General features: G+C 41.9%; 1 protein-coding gene across 1 annotated transcript in view; it reads left to right on the forward strand.

The window, feature by feature from the left end:
• The window catches only part of nhsl1b (NHS-like 1b), a 43,124-nt gene that overhangs the window by 9,891 nt on the left and 15,459 nt on the right, over positions 1-17,774 (forward strand). The window contains 2 exon segments of the mRNA XM_019345847.2: positions 12,608-12,760; positions 16,722-16,846. Of these exon segments, the coding sequence (XP_019201392.2) occupies positions 12,608-12,760; positions 16,722-16,846 (278 nt within the window).

Below are 17,774 nucleotides of genomic sequence, written 5' to 3' on the forward strand. Positions count from 1 at the left end.
TTACATGCATGCATGTGTGTATGCTTACATGCTTGAGTGCATATAGGATTCAGGCACATGCACATGTATTGTCTTATGGCTTGTATCTGTAAGAGCAGATGCTTGATTAAAAACAGAAAAAAACCAAACAGTTGAAGGTTATATAGTGATTCAGTACAGTAAGAGTTATGTCCAGAATGTTAGCTGTCTGAATTCAGTGGTGTGGACCTGCAGTGGGCACACAAACCCATCCAGCATACTTTAAACCAGTATAATAAAAGCAGTTAGAAAGACATCTAATGCCTCAAACAGACAAAAACTTTACCCACGCTCCTCAAAGACACACCTAGGTTTTGTGGTTATTGATATGGCAGATCCTCAGAGGGCAGTGAAAAGGGCCGGGAGTCAATATGAGTGGCGACAGCATGGCTGGATGGTAATGGGTCCTAATGTAATCGGTGGGGTGTCTTTATGTTGCACTACCAGTGACTAGAAAGGGAATTCCACTGGGAAATTATTCTTCAATAGCATGTCAGGCATGTAATACACAAGCATGGTCACGATTCTGAGAAGTAACACACATTAAGTTGAATTCTTGAAGGAACAGTATGTATAATTTCGTGGCATCAGCCTACTGAATATCTTCCGTCCACCATGGTTGGCTCCGCGGAAAAGAACTGATCCTTGTGTTAACATAAACTGTCCAATTCTATATTCAATCTCTGCTCATAGACCCCTCTAAATCCTAAGCACTGGTCCTTTAAGTCAAGGTTAGCACTGGTCGCCTACCAAGTTTTATTCCAGCTCCAAAGCACGAACAATCACAGCGTATCACATGCAAAGCTAGATAGTTTTGAGAAATATAGCCACAGCTTTGTGGATATGATGACAGTTCTACATGTCTGCAATTCATTCAGTTCATTTCAGTTCAATTTAATTGTATATATGTAGCGCCAAATCACAACAGTAGTCACCTAAAGGTGCTTTTTTAGAGGTTCAATAGTCATCTTCTGGATCTGGGTGACCTTTACCTGGTTAAAGGACTCTATCCTTTTCATGACTGTAGTTAAAGCCTGGTCCTGTTTATACAACAGGTGTTGGAGACAATCTGTTTTTTATTTGTTTGGACAGCCAAAAAAAACAAACAAAAAAAACAATCTTCATTTAGGTATTTCTGCAATTATCACTCCTTTCCACTTCACAGTTGCCGAGCTCTAAACACCAAGTCCGAGCTTAGGCCTTCACAGTGGTGCAATGAGTTAAATCTATTTTTTAAAAGCTTTTTTTTATTTGCAGTTTTCCATGTTGTGGCTTCATAATGTATTAATCTAACAAGTAAGACTTTAAATAACCCAAATAAATAAATAAATAAATAAATAAATAAATATATATATATGTTTGACTAAGATGACCTTCTTGAGTCAAACTAAGCAGCAGGAAAAACATCAACATGCAAGATTTCCACCATGTGACGGGCCTGTTTTGGCTTCAGTTTATTGTCCTGCTAACTTAAGATGGGGGGTGGGGATTTCATTAGATTTAAAACTCTGTTGCCAGGGAGGAAACACACGGTTAGCTACAAATTCGCTCTGACGGTGGGCATAAAAGTCTCAAATCAACAACAAAACTGCCACCTTCTCAAAAGACCCCAAAGGCGAAGGGGTACAAATCAGCCTGCGTGTAATATAACAATGTTTTAACTCCCTTTAAGAGTGAGCTGCTTTTTTGTGTCCAAGCTGGCCCATAAAAGTTTCCCTGTTAAAGGAATGTATAAGATTTTTTGAATGGCTGCACACTTTCTTCATTTTGGATTTCTCATTTTGCTGCTATGTCAAAGGTTTCAGAGACTAGATTCGAATGCACTTTGCCTGTCCACAAGCTCAAACAGAGGTATATTTGTGTATCCTCTATCTGTTTTCTGTCTTTCTCTTTTATCCTGGCTTGAATTTCAAAGTGGGGGGGTCGGTAGAGAGCACCGGGTCGGACGCCAAGGGAGAGAAAATTAGACGTGACTGCCAAAAACTGCTGGGCTCTGGTGTATGTTTGTCTGTCCTTCTTTTCCTTATCGGTCTTCATCTGTTTTCCTGGATTCCACCTGTAGCTTGTCCCTCGGCTCTTATTTTTTGTTCTTTTTTTTCCCCTCTAACCGCTTCCTTTTCTCTCTCCCCTTGCATCGCTTCCCATCAAATGGCTCCGCTTCTGCCACATCAAAGCACGCTTCAGCTTTTTGCAGATTCAACTTTGCTTTCCACCTCATTCTCTTTCTTCTCAAAGTCTACATGCCTTTTATGCCATCCCCATCAGTATTACAAAGGCATATTTCTGATTGATGCACGTTCCCACACGACTCTGTGTGAGAACAGCTTCATGATGTTTGAACATAAAAAAGAAACATGCGTGTGTCACCACATCAAGGCTGGGATACGCACACGTGAAACAGAAAACGCCACAAAGGACAAGGTTTTGCATGTGTTTTGGGACGATGTGTGCGAGTTCAGGGCGTTGTTTTGCAGGGTGTCATGAATCACAAAGAAGGAGCAGCCTATAGAAGGAGGCCCCCTCTGCTTTTCATTCAGGAGAATAATCAAACACTCGCACAGACACACACTGCTAACTTGTGCTCACAACGAAGAAAAACCCCACACACAATTTATGTAGCAAGAACCTTGATTTAGAGTAAAATGTCATCCCAGATGCGCTCAATGAACTTTAAATTCAAACTGCACGCCCTCCTATTTGCATGCTTTAATTGCACCTGTCTAAATCCCCACTTAACAAATGCACTAACATTTTTTGAGCTACTCCAATACCTTCAAGTACATTTGTCCCAAATATTTGCAGGATGCCTCTTAAGTGGGTTTATAACCCAGCCATCCTGAACAAACACCGCTAATGGGCCAATTGAAAACCTCCAGAAAGAAAAGCCTTGCAGGCACTGACTTTCTCCTGATGGGCCAGGCTGAGTGGCAGTGATTTGAACATTCGGTCGTTTTACTTGTTTTGACAACAGTTGTGGGCTGGAGAGAGTTTAAATGTTAAAGAGAGAGATGGAAAACCTTCTGTCAGAGGAGTTGGTCAGATGGGAAGACCAGAAGAGGGATGGCTGGGGGAAAGGACTGTACAGGGAAAGCATGAAGGAGAGGAAGACCGCGGGAGTTTTCGTGTGTTCCCCCAGTGTCATAAAACTGCTACGCGAGAATTTATTGAACTGTGTTTGTGTGGGTGAGCGTGCATGCGAACTTTACCCCGTGCCAGAATCATTAGTGCGAGAAAAAACAGTTATTAACTTGTTTACACAGCCTAGTTTGTCCGTCACTTTCAGTGTTCGTATGTGTGTGATGCTTTAGCTGAGAGTTGGTGTTTATTCAGGAGAAAGTTTGAAGTTTAACCTCATTTAACTGCCTTTTTACGAGTGCTGTAGAAGCACATCTACAGCTAAGCATCAACTCAGCGTATTCCTTGTTCAGGAACTTGGGAAGTAAAGATTTATGAGGGTGATAAATCAGCCGTAGTGGCACATTTTGTACACAAATATCTTCAATGCAGCGATAACAGGTATCAACCCCCCCGGCCTTGATCTTCCCACTTGCTCACTCCAAATCTTTGTTGCTGCGAGATTATTCATATCTTCTTCCGTGTTGGGAAGACCAAAGTAATCAGATTCCCTTTGACCCCTGATTTTACGCTTTCATTCAAAGAGGTGTAAATATAAAAGTAATGGGGGAGGATGAGAGCAAGCAATGTGTTCCTCTACATGCTATAAATTATAGATTTTCATTCACAAAAAAGTAGATGGGGGGGTAGAAGAGGAGTATTCATCTTTTCAGGGGTTTTGGTATATTTTCCTGTTTGAGTGATTTAAATTTTCCACTGTGGAGTGGAAATATGAAACACGTGCTGCTTGCAGGTTTACAAATTTAGCATTTTCAGATTATTATAAGCAAAAATTTAAATTTTTAAAATACTTCCTGTCTAACTTTAACGCAAATCTGGAAAGAAATAAGGATAGTTTAGTTAGGATGGTACAGATCCAGTGAAGGAGTCAGGATTTAAGGAGATATGAGCACTTCAATCGTCTCTGGTAAATCCTGCTGCCTGTCAAAATGATACTGTCAAAACGATACACTTCATCAATCCCACATGGATGCAAAATGTGCTAAATGTGTTGTTTTCGTATGTTAAAAATTCATATTTCCTGTTTATTTCCACCTTATAGTTTTTCTCCCTATCAAGCAAAAGGTGCTCAAGGCTACAGCCTGAACACAGTAGCACAAGAAATGAAAGAGGGGAGGAAGAGGGTGGTGTAAAATCAATACAGCCTTGATTATATTAGCAACTGTGAAAGCGCTGTTGCCTAAATTAAAAAGGAGGAAAGAAGGGAAAAGAAAATTGGGGAAACTGGGGGCGAGAGAAATGTGACATCGGCAGATCAAGCAGAGTGGAGGGGCTTTAGGTGGTTTGCTTAGCTCTGTCTTCATAGGGCCAATTAGAAAAATAAAAGCTGGGTACTGTTTGATTTTGCTGTTTGATTTTGGGGTTATTTGATCTTTCATATTGAAAAAAGAAGGTGAAGGTGTGTTTGTCTTTTGGGGATTGATCAAATGATTGAATTGGATCTGGAGGGAAATGGGGCTAAGCTCAGAAGTCTGGAATAAAAAAAAAAAGTATAATGATTGTGAGAGGGAATGTGCAGCTGCCTCTGCCAGGTTGACGGGGAGCTCCAAATGGGGTGTGAAAACAGGACAAAGAAAACAGGAGTGCGGTGACAAGAGGAAGAGCAGGAGTCCCTCATCAATCTCTCTGTTCAACCTGCCACATTCATCACTGTGTGTGTTAATTAGAACATCTAGCTCACATCGTCTCCTTTCCAATTTATCCTTTCACTTCCTATCATTAGCTTTTGACACGAGTCATCTGGTTGTATTACAAGAGGAAGTAATTGTTGTCTGTCCGCCGGGAATAATACTAATGAAACACGGGTTTTGATTTTGTATTCAGTGCAAGTAATTGTTGGATGTTGTCGTCAGTTTTTGCATAAATTGGAAAAAGTAGGTTAATAATCTCACATTTGTAAATTGGGTTTTGGCTGGTTGTCAAAGCAAGAAATACCAACAGTTAAATAATGTGAGAATTGTCTGTGAAGGTTCTCAGTGTCTGTGAAGGTTCTCAGTCATCCAGGTCATCGTAGTCAAAGGAGTTTGCAAAGAAAAGCGTCTGGACTTCTTTAAGTTGCTTGAAGACGTTTCACCTCTCATCCGAGAAGCTTCTTCAGTTCTAAGGTCAAATGGCCGAGAGTCCCAGATTTAAACCCAGTGGGAGTATCCCCCCAAGGAGGGACAAAGGACCCCCTGGTGATCCTCTAATCACATGCGCCAAGGTGTGAAAGCGGGTGTGGGACCTAATCAGCCAGGGTTTCGGGTGAGCCCATTGTGAAACCTGGCCCCACCTTGTCATGTGAATTCCTGAGGTCAGATGGCCCAGGATGTGAGTGGGCGTTAAGGCGTCTGGGGAGGGAACTCAAAACTGGATTATAGATGGCAGACAGTTGGTGTCGTAAACCACCGCCTCTGTTCAAAGATGGTCGCTCACAGTGGACATAGATGGCCTCTTTCACTCCTCTTTCAAACCATCTGTCCTCTCTGTCCAATATGTGAACATTGGCATCCTCGAAAGAGTGACCTTTATCCTTAAGATGCAGATGGACTGCTGAGTCTTGTCCTGTGGAGGTGGCTCTTCTATGTTGTGCCATGCGCTTGTGAAGTGGCTGTTTGGTCTCTCCAATGTAGAGGTCCGGGCATTCCTCGCTGCACTGTACCGCATACACCACGTTGTTCAGTCTGTGTTTTGGAGTTTTGTCTTTCGGGTGAACCAGTTTGTGTCTGAGTGTGTTGCTGGGTCTGAAGTACACTGGGATGTCGTGTTTGGAGAAAACTCTCCTGAGTTTCTCTGATACACCGGCTACATAGGGGATGACAATGTTGTTGCGTCTGTCTTTCTTATCCTCCCTCGCTGGTGTCTGGTCTTCTTTTCTGTGCCTCTTTGCTGACTTTATGAATGCCCAGTTAGGATAACCGCATGTTTTCAGTGCTTCCTTTACATGTGTGTGTTCCTTCTTTTTTCCCTGAGGCTTAGAGGGAACATGTTCTGCCCGGTGGTGTAGGGTCCTAATTACTCCAAGTTTGTGTTCCAGAGGGTGATGGGAGTCAAAGAGGAGGTACTGGTCCGTGTGTGTGGGCTTCCGGTAAACTTCAATGTTGAGGTTGCCATTCTCTTCAATGTGCACAGCGCAGTCCAGGAAAGGCAAACAGTTATCCTTTGTGTCTTCCCTGGTGAACTTGATGTTTTTATCCACGGCGTTAATGTGCGCAGTGAAGGATTCCACTTCTTGTGTCTTGATTTTGACCCAGGTGTCGTCTACATATCTGTACCAGTGGCTGGGTACTCTCCCTTTAAAAGAGCCAAGAGCCTTTCTTTCCACTTCCTCCATGTAAAGGTTGGCTACAATAGGTGACACAGGGGAGCCCATGGCACAGCCATGTTTTTGTCTGTAGAAGCCTTCGTTGTATTTGAAGTATGTTGTGGTAAGGCAGAGGTCTAACAGTGTGCAAATCTGATCGGGTGTGAAGTTGGTCCTGTCTTCCAAGGAGCTGTCTTCTTGTAGTCGTTTTCTGACAGTCTCCACTGCTTCCGTGGTGGGTATGCAAGTGAAGAGAGAGACTACATCAAAGGACACCATGGTTTCATCTGGATCCAGGGTAAGTTTCTGGACCTTGTCGGTGAAGTCGGTGGAGTTGTGAGAATTGTAATTGCAAAGCTACTTTGTTAGCTAATTAGGTTTTGATTTGAAATATACTTTTACTTCGGCCACATGTTTTATTCACCGACTCTGTGCTTCCTTTTTGTGCTGCTTAGAAGTATGAACAGATGAAAGATTAATATTGTTTGGGCTGGGGTGTTGCAGGGGGCTTCAGTGGGAAGGAGTGGACAGACGTATGGCTGAATTGATATCCCTAATCCTGGAGGTGGCCTACATTTGAAGACCTCCTTCAGCGGATATAGAGATGGTGACCTATCTGTTATACTGTGTGCGCGCATGTGGGCGTTTGTGTGTGTGACAACAATAGGCTTTTTAATGAGAGATGCTGCTTAGTCTCACGAATAAATTATCCTAATACTGTACACGTGGCAAGCTGTATGTTTGACGTATGGAGAAGAACTTTTAAGTTGTCACCTGTCCTGACACCTTTACTCTGCCAGGATTGTTCCATATTTTACAGTAGGTTTCCAATTAAGGATGGCGTAATGTCTTTATAGAAGGTGATTTTCATTAGCAGCTCAAACACATGTTATATGATGTTTAGAGACCTATTGCATGCTTTCAAAGCATAGAAAATCAGCAATGAGCTTCATGCATGTAGAGGAGTGCAGGAACAGTGGATGTTAAGAAGCATGAACAAATATGGACTGAGAGGTTTGGATTAAAGAGGGATGGCGACAGCGAGGAGGGAAAAACCTTTTTATCCATAAATTCAAGGATCATTTGCAGTGCCATTCAAGCTCTTGTCGGAGCCCCCTACACACACCCTCCCTCCCTCTGCTCTTCAGCCATTTGGGCTGAAATTAAATACGGTCGCAAAAGGCGGGGCTGTCCTTCCCCTATGGGTGTGTGCATGGGTGTGTGTTTGAATGGCTGGGTGCTGGAGTGTGTGCATGATAGATTGCGAGCAGATTGGACAATGGGAGGATTGTATGAAGTCTGTATTCATGTAGCACTGATTCACTGCCATACACAGCAGGTTGGGAATGATCAGAGGAGGAAATGCTGATTTAAAGAAAGGCAAAATTGACTTATTAGGAGATGATCACATTTTTGGATTATTGTTTTACAAAGTGATGCCAGTGCATCTCAGTGCATGAGTGTAATTTACTGTAGGTAATTGTATTTTCTGTTTGCATTGCACTTTGCTTGAAGCACCATCCACCTGAGAGTACCTTGTGAAAAGCTCAACATGTTTTTTTCCCCTCCTGACGATGTGCAAGGTTGTTCTGCGGGGTAACTCGAAGTTTAATTAGATGCATAAATATTCTTCTGCAGATGAGTCCCTCACTGAGAGGCTGCGCACCCGAGGAAAGTGTGAAAAAAGAGCTGCGCGAAGAACGAAATGAGTATTAATGCCCAAACCGAAAAAGCAACACAGCGACTGTACATGCTAATAAAAACTTCTATATTCTGAGCAAAGTAGAATGAAAGTGTAGAGCGATAATAAAGAGAGCACGGGAGAATGACTGATGATGAAAAATAAAGGGAAAGGCAGCCAGAACTCCTTGGTAACCAAAGCACAGAGGAACAGAGGGGCCGGTCCTACACCCCTCCTGCTGTGTGTGTGTGTTTGTCTCCAAGGACTGAACTGCCTGAGGGGGGGAGTGGCGGACGATTTGTGTGTGTGTGCGTGTTCAGAGAGACAGATAGGGGTAGAGACTTATTGTCAGCGTAGTAGACGCTCACGTACACTCGCAGCCAAGCCGTGAGAATGTGAGCGGAAGAGCACCAGCACACCTTCATCCCGTCTTCTCTCTTATTCCTTGGATTTTTTTAGTTGTTTTTAAAGCCTCAACAAAGGCACTTATTATTATTATTTTTTTAAGAGGGAGACATATACGCTGATCTGGAAAAATGGTGTTTATCGGGACCTCGTTAAAATCTGTAATTAAGTACTTCAAAAGGAAGGGTAAGACATTTTTTGTTCCATACTGATCATTAATGTGCATTTGAATAATCTCCCTATCAATACTGCATGTGGTTGGTTAGTGATTTTGACTTTTTTAATCATTTTGACAGGATATGCATTTGTGTCTGAAATTCCCACGGCGTTCCATTTATTGAAGCGGATTTAGATTTAACAGCTTCATTAAGGATTCTCTGTGTCAAAAGTGTACAAACACCCGCCGTAATGATCTTTCTGATTTGATCGGAACTAATGGTGTCCTGTGGTCAAACTGCTTCCCTGCTGCCTCAGCTAAGCACAAACAAAACCCTCTGTTGCACCCCGTTACCAGGTAACCGCTGGGCCAGGACTTCACAACTGTAGCACCAAATGACCCAACAGCTTGTTTAAAGGTGACAGTGAGAGTTGCCGTTAGTGGATGATGGTAGAATCTCGCCTGCACGTGTCCATTGTCATTTTTTTTCCACCTCTATTGTCTGTCAGACTTGTATCACATGAGGTTTTGTTGATACTTAGGGTCAGTGGAACTAGCAGTAATTGTGTATTACCTGGAAACTGTTGTAGTTTCTCATTATTGTACTTTGAAAAACCTGCTGCAACCCCAGTGACACCTGTAGGAAGTTAAACCCACAGTAACCTCATGAGAAGTACTTTTTAAAGTGCCATTTGTGTACAGTAGATTTTGTTTAAGGCGATTAGTTATTATTTTATCAATGGTTTGGTATTAAGCAGATGAGGCTGTAACAAAGACGTGGTTGATGCAGAGCAAGCTGCTTGTGAAGACTGCGATTTGTGGTTTATTTATAGCCTCTGTGTGTGTGTGTGTGTGCTGAAGTTAAAGCTGGAGTGATGCGCTTAATCATTAGCTCAGCATTTTTGTAGTCAACAAGTCGTGTGCTACTGTCTTGCACATGCCTGCACTTTGCACCTTAACTGCGCATCGTGACAATCCCAATGCTTTTATATGCAGATCAGTGCAAATCTCCTCAGATGGTTGAAGTTATCAGTGTAAACTTTGGATTAAATGTTGTCCACAAAAACTTGTTTGCTGTAGACACACAAACAAAAGATGCTAGTTGCCTTTTTTTATTTTAATTTTATTATTTATTATTTTAGATATCAGCGTTTTTAGAGTCACCTCTGTTTCCTTTTTCTGACAAATTAAAAATAAAAGTTTTTACAAATTAAAAGTCATGTTTGAAAGTCGATCCCTGTGTTTGGGGGTGATCGAGGACCTAGTTTAGGATTAACATAGATCTCTCCAGTGGAATTTTATTGCTGTTATTGATCACACAGTTAATTCCACAGCGCGCGTGTGTGTGTGCGCTCGCGACTGCTAATGTATCTCAAAAGGATTTATGCAGCCTTTGCATTTTTAGTATTTGCATCGTTTTGCTCTCTGTGTTTGTTAAAGAGCGCAGGCAGGGCTGGGATGTCGATGGACAGAGGGATTAGGGGACTTCTGAAAGACTTTCGCGCCAGAGTCCACTCTGTGTGTGTGTGTGTGTGTGTGTGTGTGTGTGTGTGTGTGTGTGTGTGTGTTGAGGAGCTTGGGGGCATTGTGGTATTGAAAGGCCTGATGTGGAGACTGATGCAAAGGGACAATAAATGCTTTGTGTCCTTAGTCCCCATCTCCTTGGTTTGCCTATAGCCTCACTGAGGTCTATTCAAACCGCATGGTCTAAAAGGAGGGTGGGGGAGGGGCTACCTGTGCTTAGTGTGTGAGAGAGATCAAGGAAATTTCAAATTGTATTTAAAAAAAAAAAGCCCTTGATAAAGCAAGCTGATGTGGGAACAGCTCCCGTTCACGTGCAGCCTGGGGCGTCAGTGACTTGCTCGAAGGCATGTTATAACTTTGAACTGTTGGTGTGACCTTGACTTTTCAATCTGCACTGCCACTCCCTGGTGTGTAAGTATCTGCATGTGGCATCTGCGCGTTTTTGTGCGTCTGGACCTGGGAGCAGCATGGGACCGACTTGTGGTCAGCAGCTTTGCCTCGTGATGCATTTGACTGTCTGACCAGTGCAAGCACGCTGCAAAACAGCATGACTACAGATAGATAGTCAGCAACTCCATATGCAGTGATTACATCACATATATACACCACATCTTTTTTTTCCCCCTCTCATTAACTTCCATTAAATTGATCAATCCGACTGAGATAACAAACTTTTATGTACGGGTGAGTAATCTGACAATCTTGTATGGTGGACTGCTTTTCAGATGAATCGCAAAGATTACGTCATTAAAACTTTCCTACCCCACATGAAGCCTACTCAGCAAAGGCAAAAGGATGACCGTCATGGGAGGTGCAACTTATTTTGTAAACAGATGACAGCATGGTGGATGAAAAACAGCTGAGAAGAACTACATCTGGCATTGACATCAAGTGTTAATTCAGCCTAAACCTGATCGTAACTTTCAAAATAAAATCAAAGTGGAACTTCCTGCTTAGATAAAAGCAAAAAACATGATTCAGAGATTTGTTAGTTGGGCCTTTTGTACTTGAGTTAAAATGACAGCCTTTGCATGAACCAGAGCAGCAGAAGCCTTCAGTAGAGATATTAAGGTGGTCACAACCTGCACAACGGTCAACAAAGCCAGCTTAAGTTGTATGCACTTGGCTTATTTCAACAGTGGAAATAATCCACTTACACCCACTCTGTACTTTTTAAGTGGTTAACACAGAACAGTGCTTTTAACATGGTCATTATTGGGATGTGTTAGCAGTTATCTATATATAAAAGCAGTTGCAGCGTCTCACACTGTCATTAAGGGCCCATTTGCAGATGTAGGCTCCTGTCCTAACCCACTACCTTGGGGCTGTCTGTCCTCCCCCCGACAAACACACTTCAGCTCATTTGCACCTGTGAAAGAAACCCCGAAGCAAAACACTCCCAGGCCTTGCCATGATCCGTCCCCTTCCTCCTGGTTCTCCCAGACTTCAGCCATTCTCTCAGGCAGCTGGACATGTTGCGTTCGCAAAGAAAGGGACAAATTCAGAGGTCTTCGCTTACATTTTGTCTCCGTCGATGGAGATAGTTTTACATCCGCGATCACCCACTTTGGCTTGGATACGCTCACTTGGTAAGCTTAAGAATTAGGAAGAGTGTGTGTTTTTTTACATTTAGACAGCATTTTTATTCACACAGTGACTTGTGATGGCCTCACGAGCTTCTGTTTCTGTGACTGGACTAGTGGGACAGAAAAGATGTGAACGCTTTATCGGCAGATATGACTGACAGAAGGGTTTTGTGCCTCTCCCTGACCTTGTTAATTAATGTGTTTTCAATCTAAACAGTGGTGTATGTTGTGTAACCTCAAAGTCTCTTTGTTAATAGTAAGCTTCCAAAGTGTCCATCAATGTGGGCTGTTTGGTATCGGTGTCTTTGTCGTACTTTATTTTTTTCGAGGAAGGATCAGTTTCCAGTAGTTAAGAGTTTTTTGAGTGGGTATCGACTGATCAGCGATTCCCTCCAACTTGTCCCAGTAAGCTTCTCCCTCCCCCTCTTGACTTGTGAGGCCTACTGTATGTGTGTGATGTCACAGATAAGTGTCATGTTGATTGAAGGCTGTTAAGACTGCCACCTTCATGCAAAACACTTAAGCCTCCGTCCCCTTCCTTTTCATCTGCAAATACAATGAAACACTTTGAATAGTCAGTACTTGGGGACATTTTTCCACCACTTCTTTATTACTTTATTCTTTATTTACTTTTTTTTAAGTTGGCCAACAATGCTGCTCTTTGGAAGACTTGCAGGGCCACACTTGTTTTTATTCTTAGTTCATTATTATTTTCGCTGTCCGTCATATTTATGTCAGATTTGATGGAGAGTTTTTTTTTGTTATATCATGCGGAGGGAACTATACTGATCCTTAATCTGCTTTGTTTATCTCTGCAGCGGTGTCTAACCTGGATGAGGAGAGCAAGTGGACGGTTCACTACACAGCTCCGTGGCACCAGCAGGAGAACGTCTTCCTACCGGGAAGCAGGCCGCCCTGCGTAGAAGACCTCCACCGCCAGGCCAAAGTCAACCTCAAAACTGCCCTGCGAGGTAAACACAAATCAAAATAGAGCACCTTATACACCATACAGCGGAGCGACATATGAAGGAATCAGTTTTAGATGGGAGGATAGATAAAATTGCCAAAATGTTAGATATGTAAATAAAATATCTAAGTAAGAAGAAATGTACATGGTATATATTTACACAAATAGCGAAGGGAAAATGCTGAACGTGAGCCAAACCAGATACAAGCTAATGAATCTCACTCATGGGACTGTTGGTAGGTGGCGTCACTTTTATCAGAGTAAGCTCGTGACACTGAGGAGGACGACCCAGAATGTGTACATTTGCCTGTAAATTAAAAAAGATGTCCCGACTTGTAAGTTGTGTTCAACCGACATCACAGACCTGTTTGTCCCGCTCAGTGGGGGAAGAGGCTCAGGCTTTGCTGACAAACAGAAACTCACAGCAGAGTGACAACTTGTTAAACTGCTCACAACTTTCCCAGGAACAGGAAGTGGGAATACCAGCAAATACTGACACCTGTTCCTGGGAAAGCTGCCCCTCAAGCATTTCACAGATAACAGTTTGGGAAAAATTCACATGTGTGCATATTTCCGAGTTTCTGTGTAGGACTGAGTGTATGACTGTACTACATTTGTTTACATGCTCACAAGGGCCGGCCTTGTGTGTCAGCTGATTAGACACAGAGATAAAAGAGATAAACTGGAAAGTGTTTGAAAGCTGATGCTTACTGTTAGTGGGTTAATCACCGGTTCTAATGCACACACCCTGTTTTGTCTTTTGTCTTTCCAATTTCCAAACCCCTGAACTGTTGCTGTTCTCAAAACACCACCTGGTAGGTGGGATTAATTCAGCCCCCCTCCCTCTCAGCCTGTCACCGACCTATCAACCTGACAACACCACGTATCCCCGGGGGTCCTAACAACAAGACAACAGGTGTCCAGTGAGCGAGCACCTGTGGTGTCTGTTTAAGCTTCAGTGCGCTTTACAAACACAGTGTCAAGCACTTTTTAGTAGCAGTAACATTAAAAAGGACACTAAGCAGCAGAGAACGTTTACTGTTTTAGATTTTATCCTTGTTGGAGAGCGGAGCTTACCTGACTTCCAATGAGCTTTGACTTTTAGTACTGTACTTTGTATGTGATCTTTTTTATTTAATGAGGTTTGTGCCATTATCTCACAGGGCAATTATCAATCAGTCTGTGATATCGATTATAGACGTCTAATTAGGGGAATGCAAATATATATTGATAAGTCTTTACGGCCTATCTTCGTGCTGTACATCTCAGCCAACAGAGGAAACGTATGTTAGTGCAGCCATGTTTCTAACCTGAAACTTGTACAGTTGTTCTTATTTTTTTATTCAACCTGGATATGAATTAATTGAAAATGAGCCTTGAAGTGAAACAATATGTAGGTAAATACAAGTATAGGGCAAAACAATGAGATGTTACTGGGTTAGATTAAAATTATTTATTCATATTTTACTGTAAACCCATTATCAGAAACATTTCTAAAGTCCATAGTGACAAAAACTTGCCGATAGGAACTTTCAGTCCATATGGCCATGGGGGACGTCTTCATCATGAGGACAAGCTGTAAAACAGTTAAAAGTCCAACATTTATTTACATTATTTTCCAAAGCCATCCAGTGGGCCAGATGGAGTCTTTGCCAGGCCGATTCAGGCCCCCTGACTTTATATTTGACACTCCTGGTGTAGTGTTTAATGCATTCACTTTATAAAAGTTATTGGGGTTTCATAAGGAATTATATTTTATTATTTCGTAAGGAAGGGGATCTGGTGTAAAACTCAATAGCAAATAAATCACAAAAGTAAACGTTACGCTCACAACACTAACAGTTTAGAAGTTTTATGTGGAGGTGAAACCAGAATCAGTCCCTGGGTATTGTAATCATATATACTACACAGTGCCACGAGGCTGATTTATGCTTTGCAAAGCCTAATAATCGATATCCAGTCGGATAGAAATGTGCATCCCCTCTTTGTCCTTCTAAAACTCTCACATGGGCTTCAGCGTGTGTTTAGTGGATTATTGAAAATGTGCCAGCAGGCTGAAATAAATTTTTAAAAGTTACATAACACTGTATCGAGTGATAACTGCAGGATCCATTTTGTTTGCCAGTGTTTACGATGAAATGAAAGAAAAATAATGTTTAAATACTTTCCCCCTGCACCCAAAAAAACAGTCAGTCATATCATAGTCATGCACCATCATCAGTACCTAGACCAGAATCAACGTCATCAGTTCCCTGCAGCTGTCACAGCTTTACATGTAGCCCTGACAGTTGGACCTTTGTCTTTTTATCCTCTATTTCAATTTGTATCGGCTTCAGATTGGGACACATTAGTGGTGAAACCAGTGGACGAATGCAGTCTTTAGGTTTTTTTCTTTGTACATCTGTACCTGCATTTAGCCCATCCACATGAAAACAATATAACACCTTTACCTGGCACAGATTAAATTCCGCAGGTCAAAGGTCAGGGTCACTAAGACCTAATGAAAAACACATTTTTAATAGAAGATTTCCTTCACTGTTAAAAGTATCTGAGAGACGTATCTAGTTTCAGCTTTTCTTTTCATATCACTTACTTATCCCGCACCTACCCCTTTCAGTTCTGCCTAGCAACAAGCCACACTTAGCTCATCAGAGCTTATTTATTTCATTTACCGTCCCCAATCGTACAACACCAATCATCTGAGCAGTTCCACTTCCCGTCATCGTCCTCATTATCATTGCTTTCTGAGTCCCATCTTCCACCGTTTCACTGCATCAACTTGTTGTTACAGTATCCACGCACGCGAGCCCCATCAGGATCCATTTACTGACAGCATTATACATGCATCAGTGTGCCTCTGTGTGGAGATGGGCTGTAATTAGCAGTGGAAATAAACAGGATGTAAAAGGGATCAAGAGCAGCATGTTTTAGGTGCCGGGCTAACAGTGATGTTGAGCACGCACGCATGTTTAATTCACCAAAAAGGGAGTTTGATCGTGCGAAACACACTGAATAAATATCCAAGATGGAAGATTAAAAAAAGCTGTCATTTACAGGAGGGTTTTTACATTTGAATCGATCAGGATTACTTCACAGAGAAAGATGAGGTGTCAAAAAAGAAACGCGCTTATTTTAAAGTGCCATTAATTTTAGGGAGAAGCGTAGAAGTTGGATTTTATGTTTATTTAAATAAGGTTGCAGCCTCATAGTGTGTTTGATCATTTTATCCTTCATCAGTAAAAGCATGAACAACTCTTGAGGCTTTTTTCTGAGGATGGTTAAGAAGTATGTGAATTTAATTGCCTCCTAAAGACCAAACAAAGGATGCATTAGTAGATATTTGCAGAGGGAGAGGAAGAGGGAGATGATGTGCTAGATTCCCCCCCTGAGAGGAAAAGGGGGAGGATGAGGGAGCGAGAGAGAGGGACGCTTCTGCCATCTGTGTGTGACAGACTGAAACTGATACCCCCCTCCTCTGGTTACACACACACAGACACACACGCACACACTTGCCGTCTTATCGCACTTTGACGTACATACATCACAACCTCATCGCGGCAGGTGGTGACTAGAAGAGGTGTGAGGCACGCTTGGCAGAGTCCAGCAGGGAACTTAGCGAAAACACACACACAGACAGCAAATGGTATATTCTACAGTACACATTTGATAATACAACACTATGTTTATGTCCCATAAATATTTCACACATTCTTCTTATCGTTGTGTTATTGGATGAAAGTTTGAATATTTAATAGCATCTGTTTAGATTATTTGGTTATATATTCATGGAAATGAGTGAAGCAAATCTTTCTAATGAGTGTATTTAGATAGTGAAAAATAAAATGTTGCTTTTATTATCTGCAAATTGCACCTTATACCTTTCAACATGATCAAAAAGTTCTCATCAAAGGCCACCAAAGCAAATGTTCAAGACCTGTTTCTCTGTCTCTTTCTTTGTTCTCCAGAATGTGACAAGTTGAGGAAAGATGGTTTCCGGAGCTCCCAGTACTACTCTCAGGGTCCCACCTTCTCTGACCCCATTCAGTCCAGCAGCCTGCAGGATGACGGGGATGATGAAAATGATAAGAAGGTATGCATAAACACAGTATGCATGCATACCCACCTAATTTAATTTATGCTTTCAAATGTAGCAGGTACAACAGGCTCTACATTCTATTTGCATACAGGTGCAGAACACGAGCACATCACTGCTGAGTCAACAGCAGTAATTTAAATGGTGTTAGGCTCCCCTCTAGTGGCTGGAAAACAAATTGCTACATTTTATCCAAGTTTCAGTCTTGTCACATTATGTAGCTTTCGCTCTTTCCATTTTTCTGTCTAATTTCTCAAATAAGGTGAGCGTGATTAGTGCTGTGCAAAAGTCTTGAGCCACCCCTCGTTTCTTTATTTTTTTCTTCTAAGGCGCCAGACTTTCTTGTAATTTTTTTGAAGTGGTCTTGAGCAATAGTTCTCCAGACTTTCTGAAGGTCAAAGTTTTTCTCAAGAAATTGGCTGCGTTTTTACTCTTTTTCATTCCAGCCCAGTCACTCTGACCTGTGAATCATTCAAGCATTTAAAAAGACACCAAGCCTGTGTTCACATAACAGAGAACTTTGCTAATACATAAATACATAATTATTTCCACATCTTTTGTTGAATCCATGAAAAATATGAAAGATAGCACAGAGCTAAAATACTTGCATATTTCACCATGGCGTGAGGAAATTTGAGGATACTGGAGAAGAAGAAGTGGCAGACCTAAAAAAAAAAAAGTGTTTACAGCAGATGAACAGAATCCGAAAGTCATGTCATGAGCCCAGACTTCAGTATTATTGAAACAGTGTGGGATCATCTTGACATTTTTCCCAGGAAAATATAACTAAGCAAGGGGTTCCTTGAAACATTTGCAGAGCATTGTAGAAGAAATGCACACTTGTTGACCACAGTTGTGGGGCCTGTGATTTTTTTTGATGTCTATAAACACTTCAAGAAAGAAACTAAAGAAGAGAAACAGAAAT

Source organism: Oreochromis niloticus, linkage group LG15 (genome assembly GCF_001858045.2).
Source record: "Oreochromis niloticus isolate F11D_XX linkage group LG15, O_niloticus_UMD_NMBU, whole genome shotgun sequence".
In the NCBI taxonomy this organism is placed as follows: Eukaryota; Metazoa; Chordata; class Actinopteri; order Cichliformes; family Cichlidae; genus Oreochromis; species Oreochromis niloticus.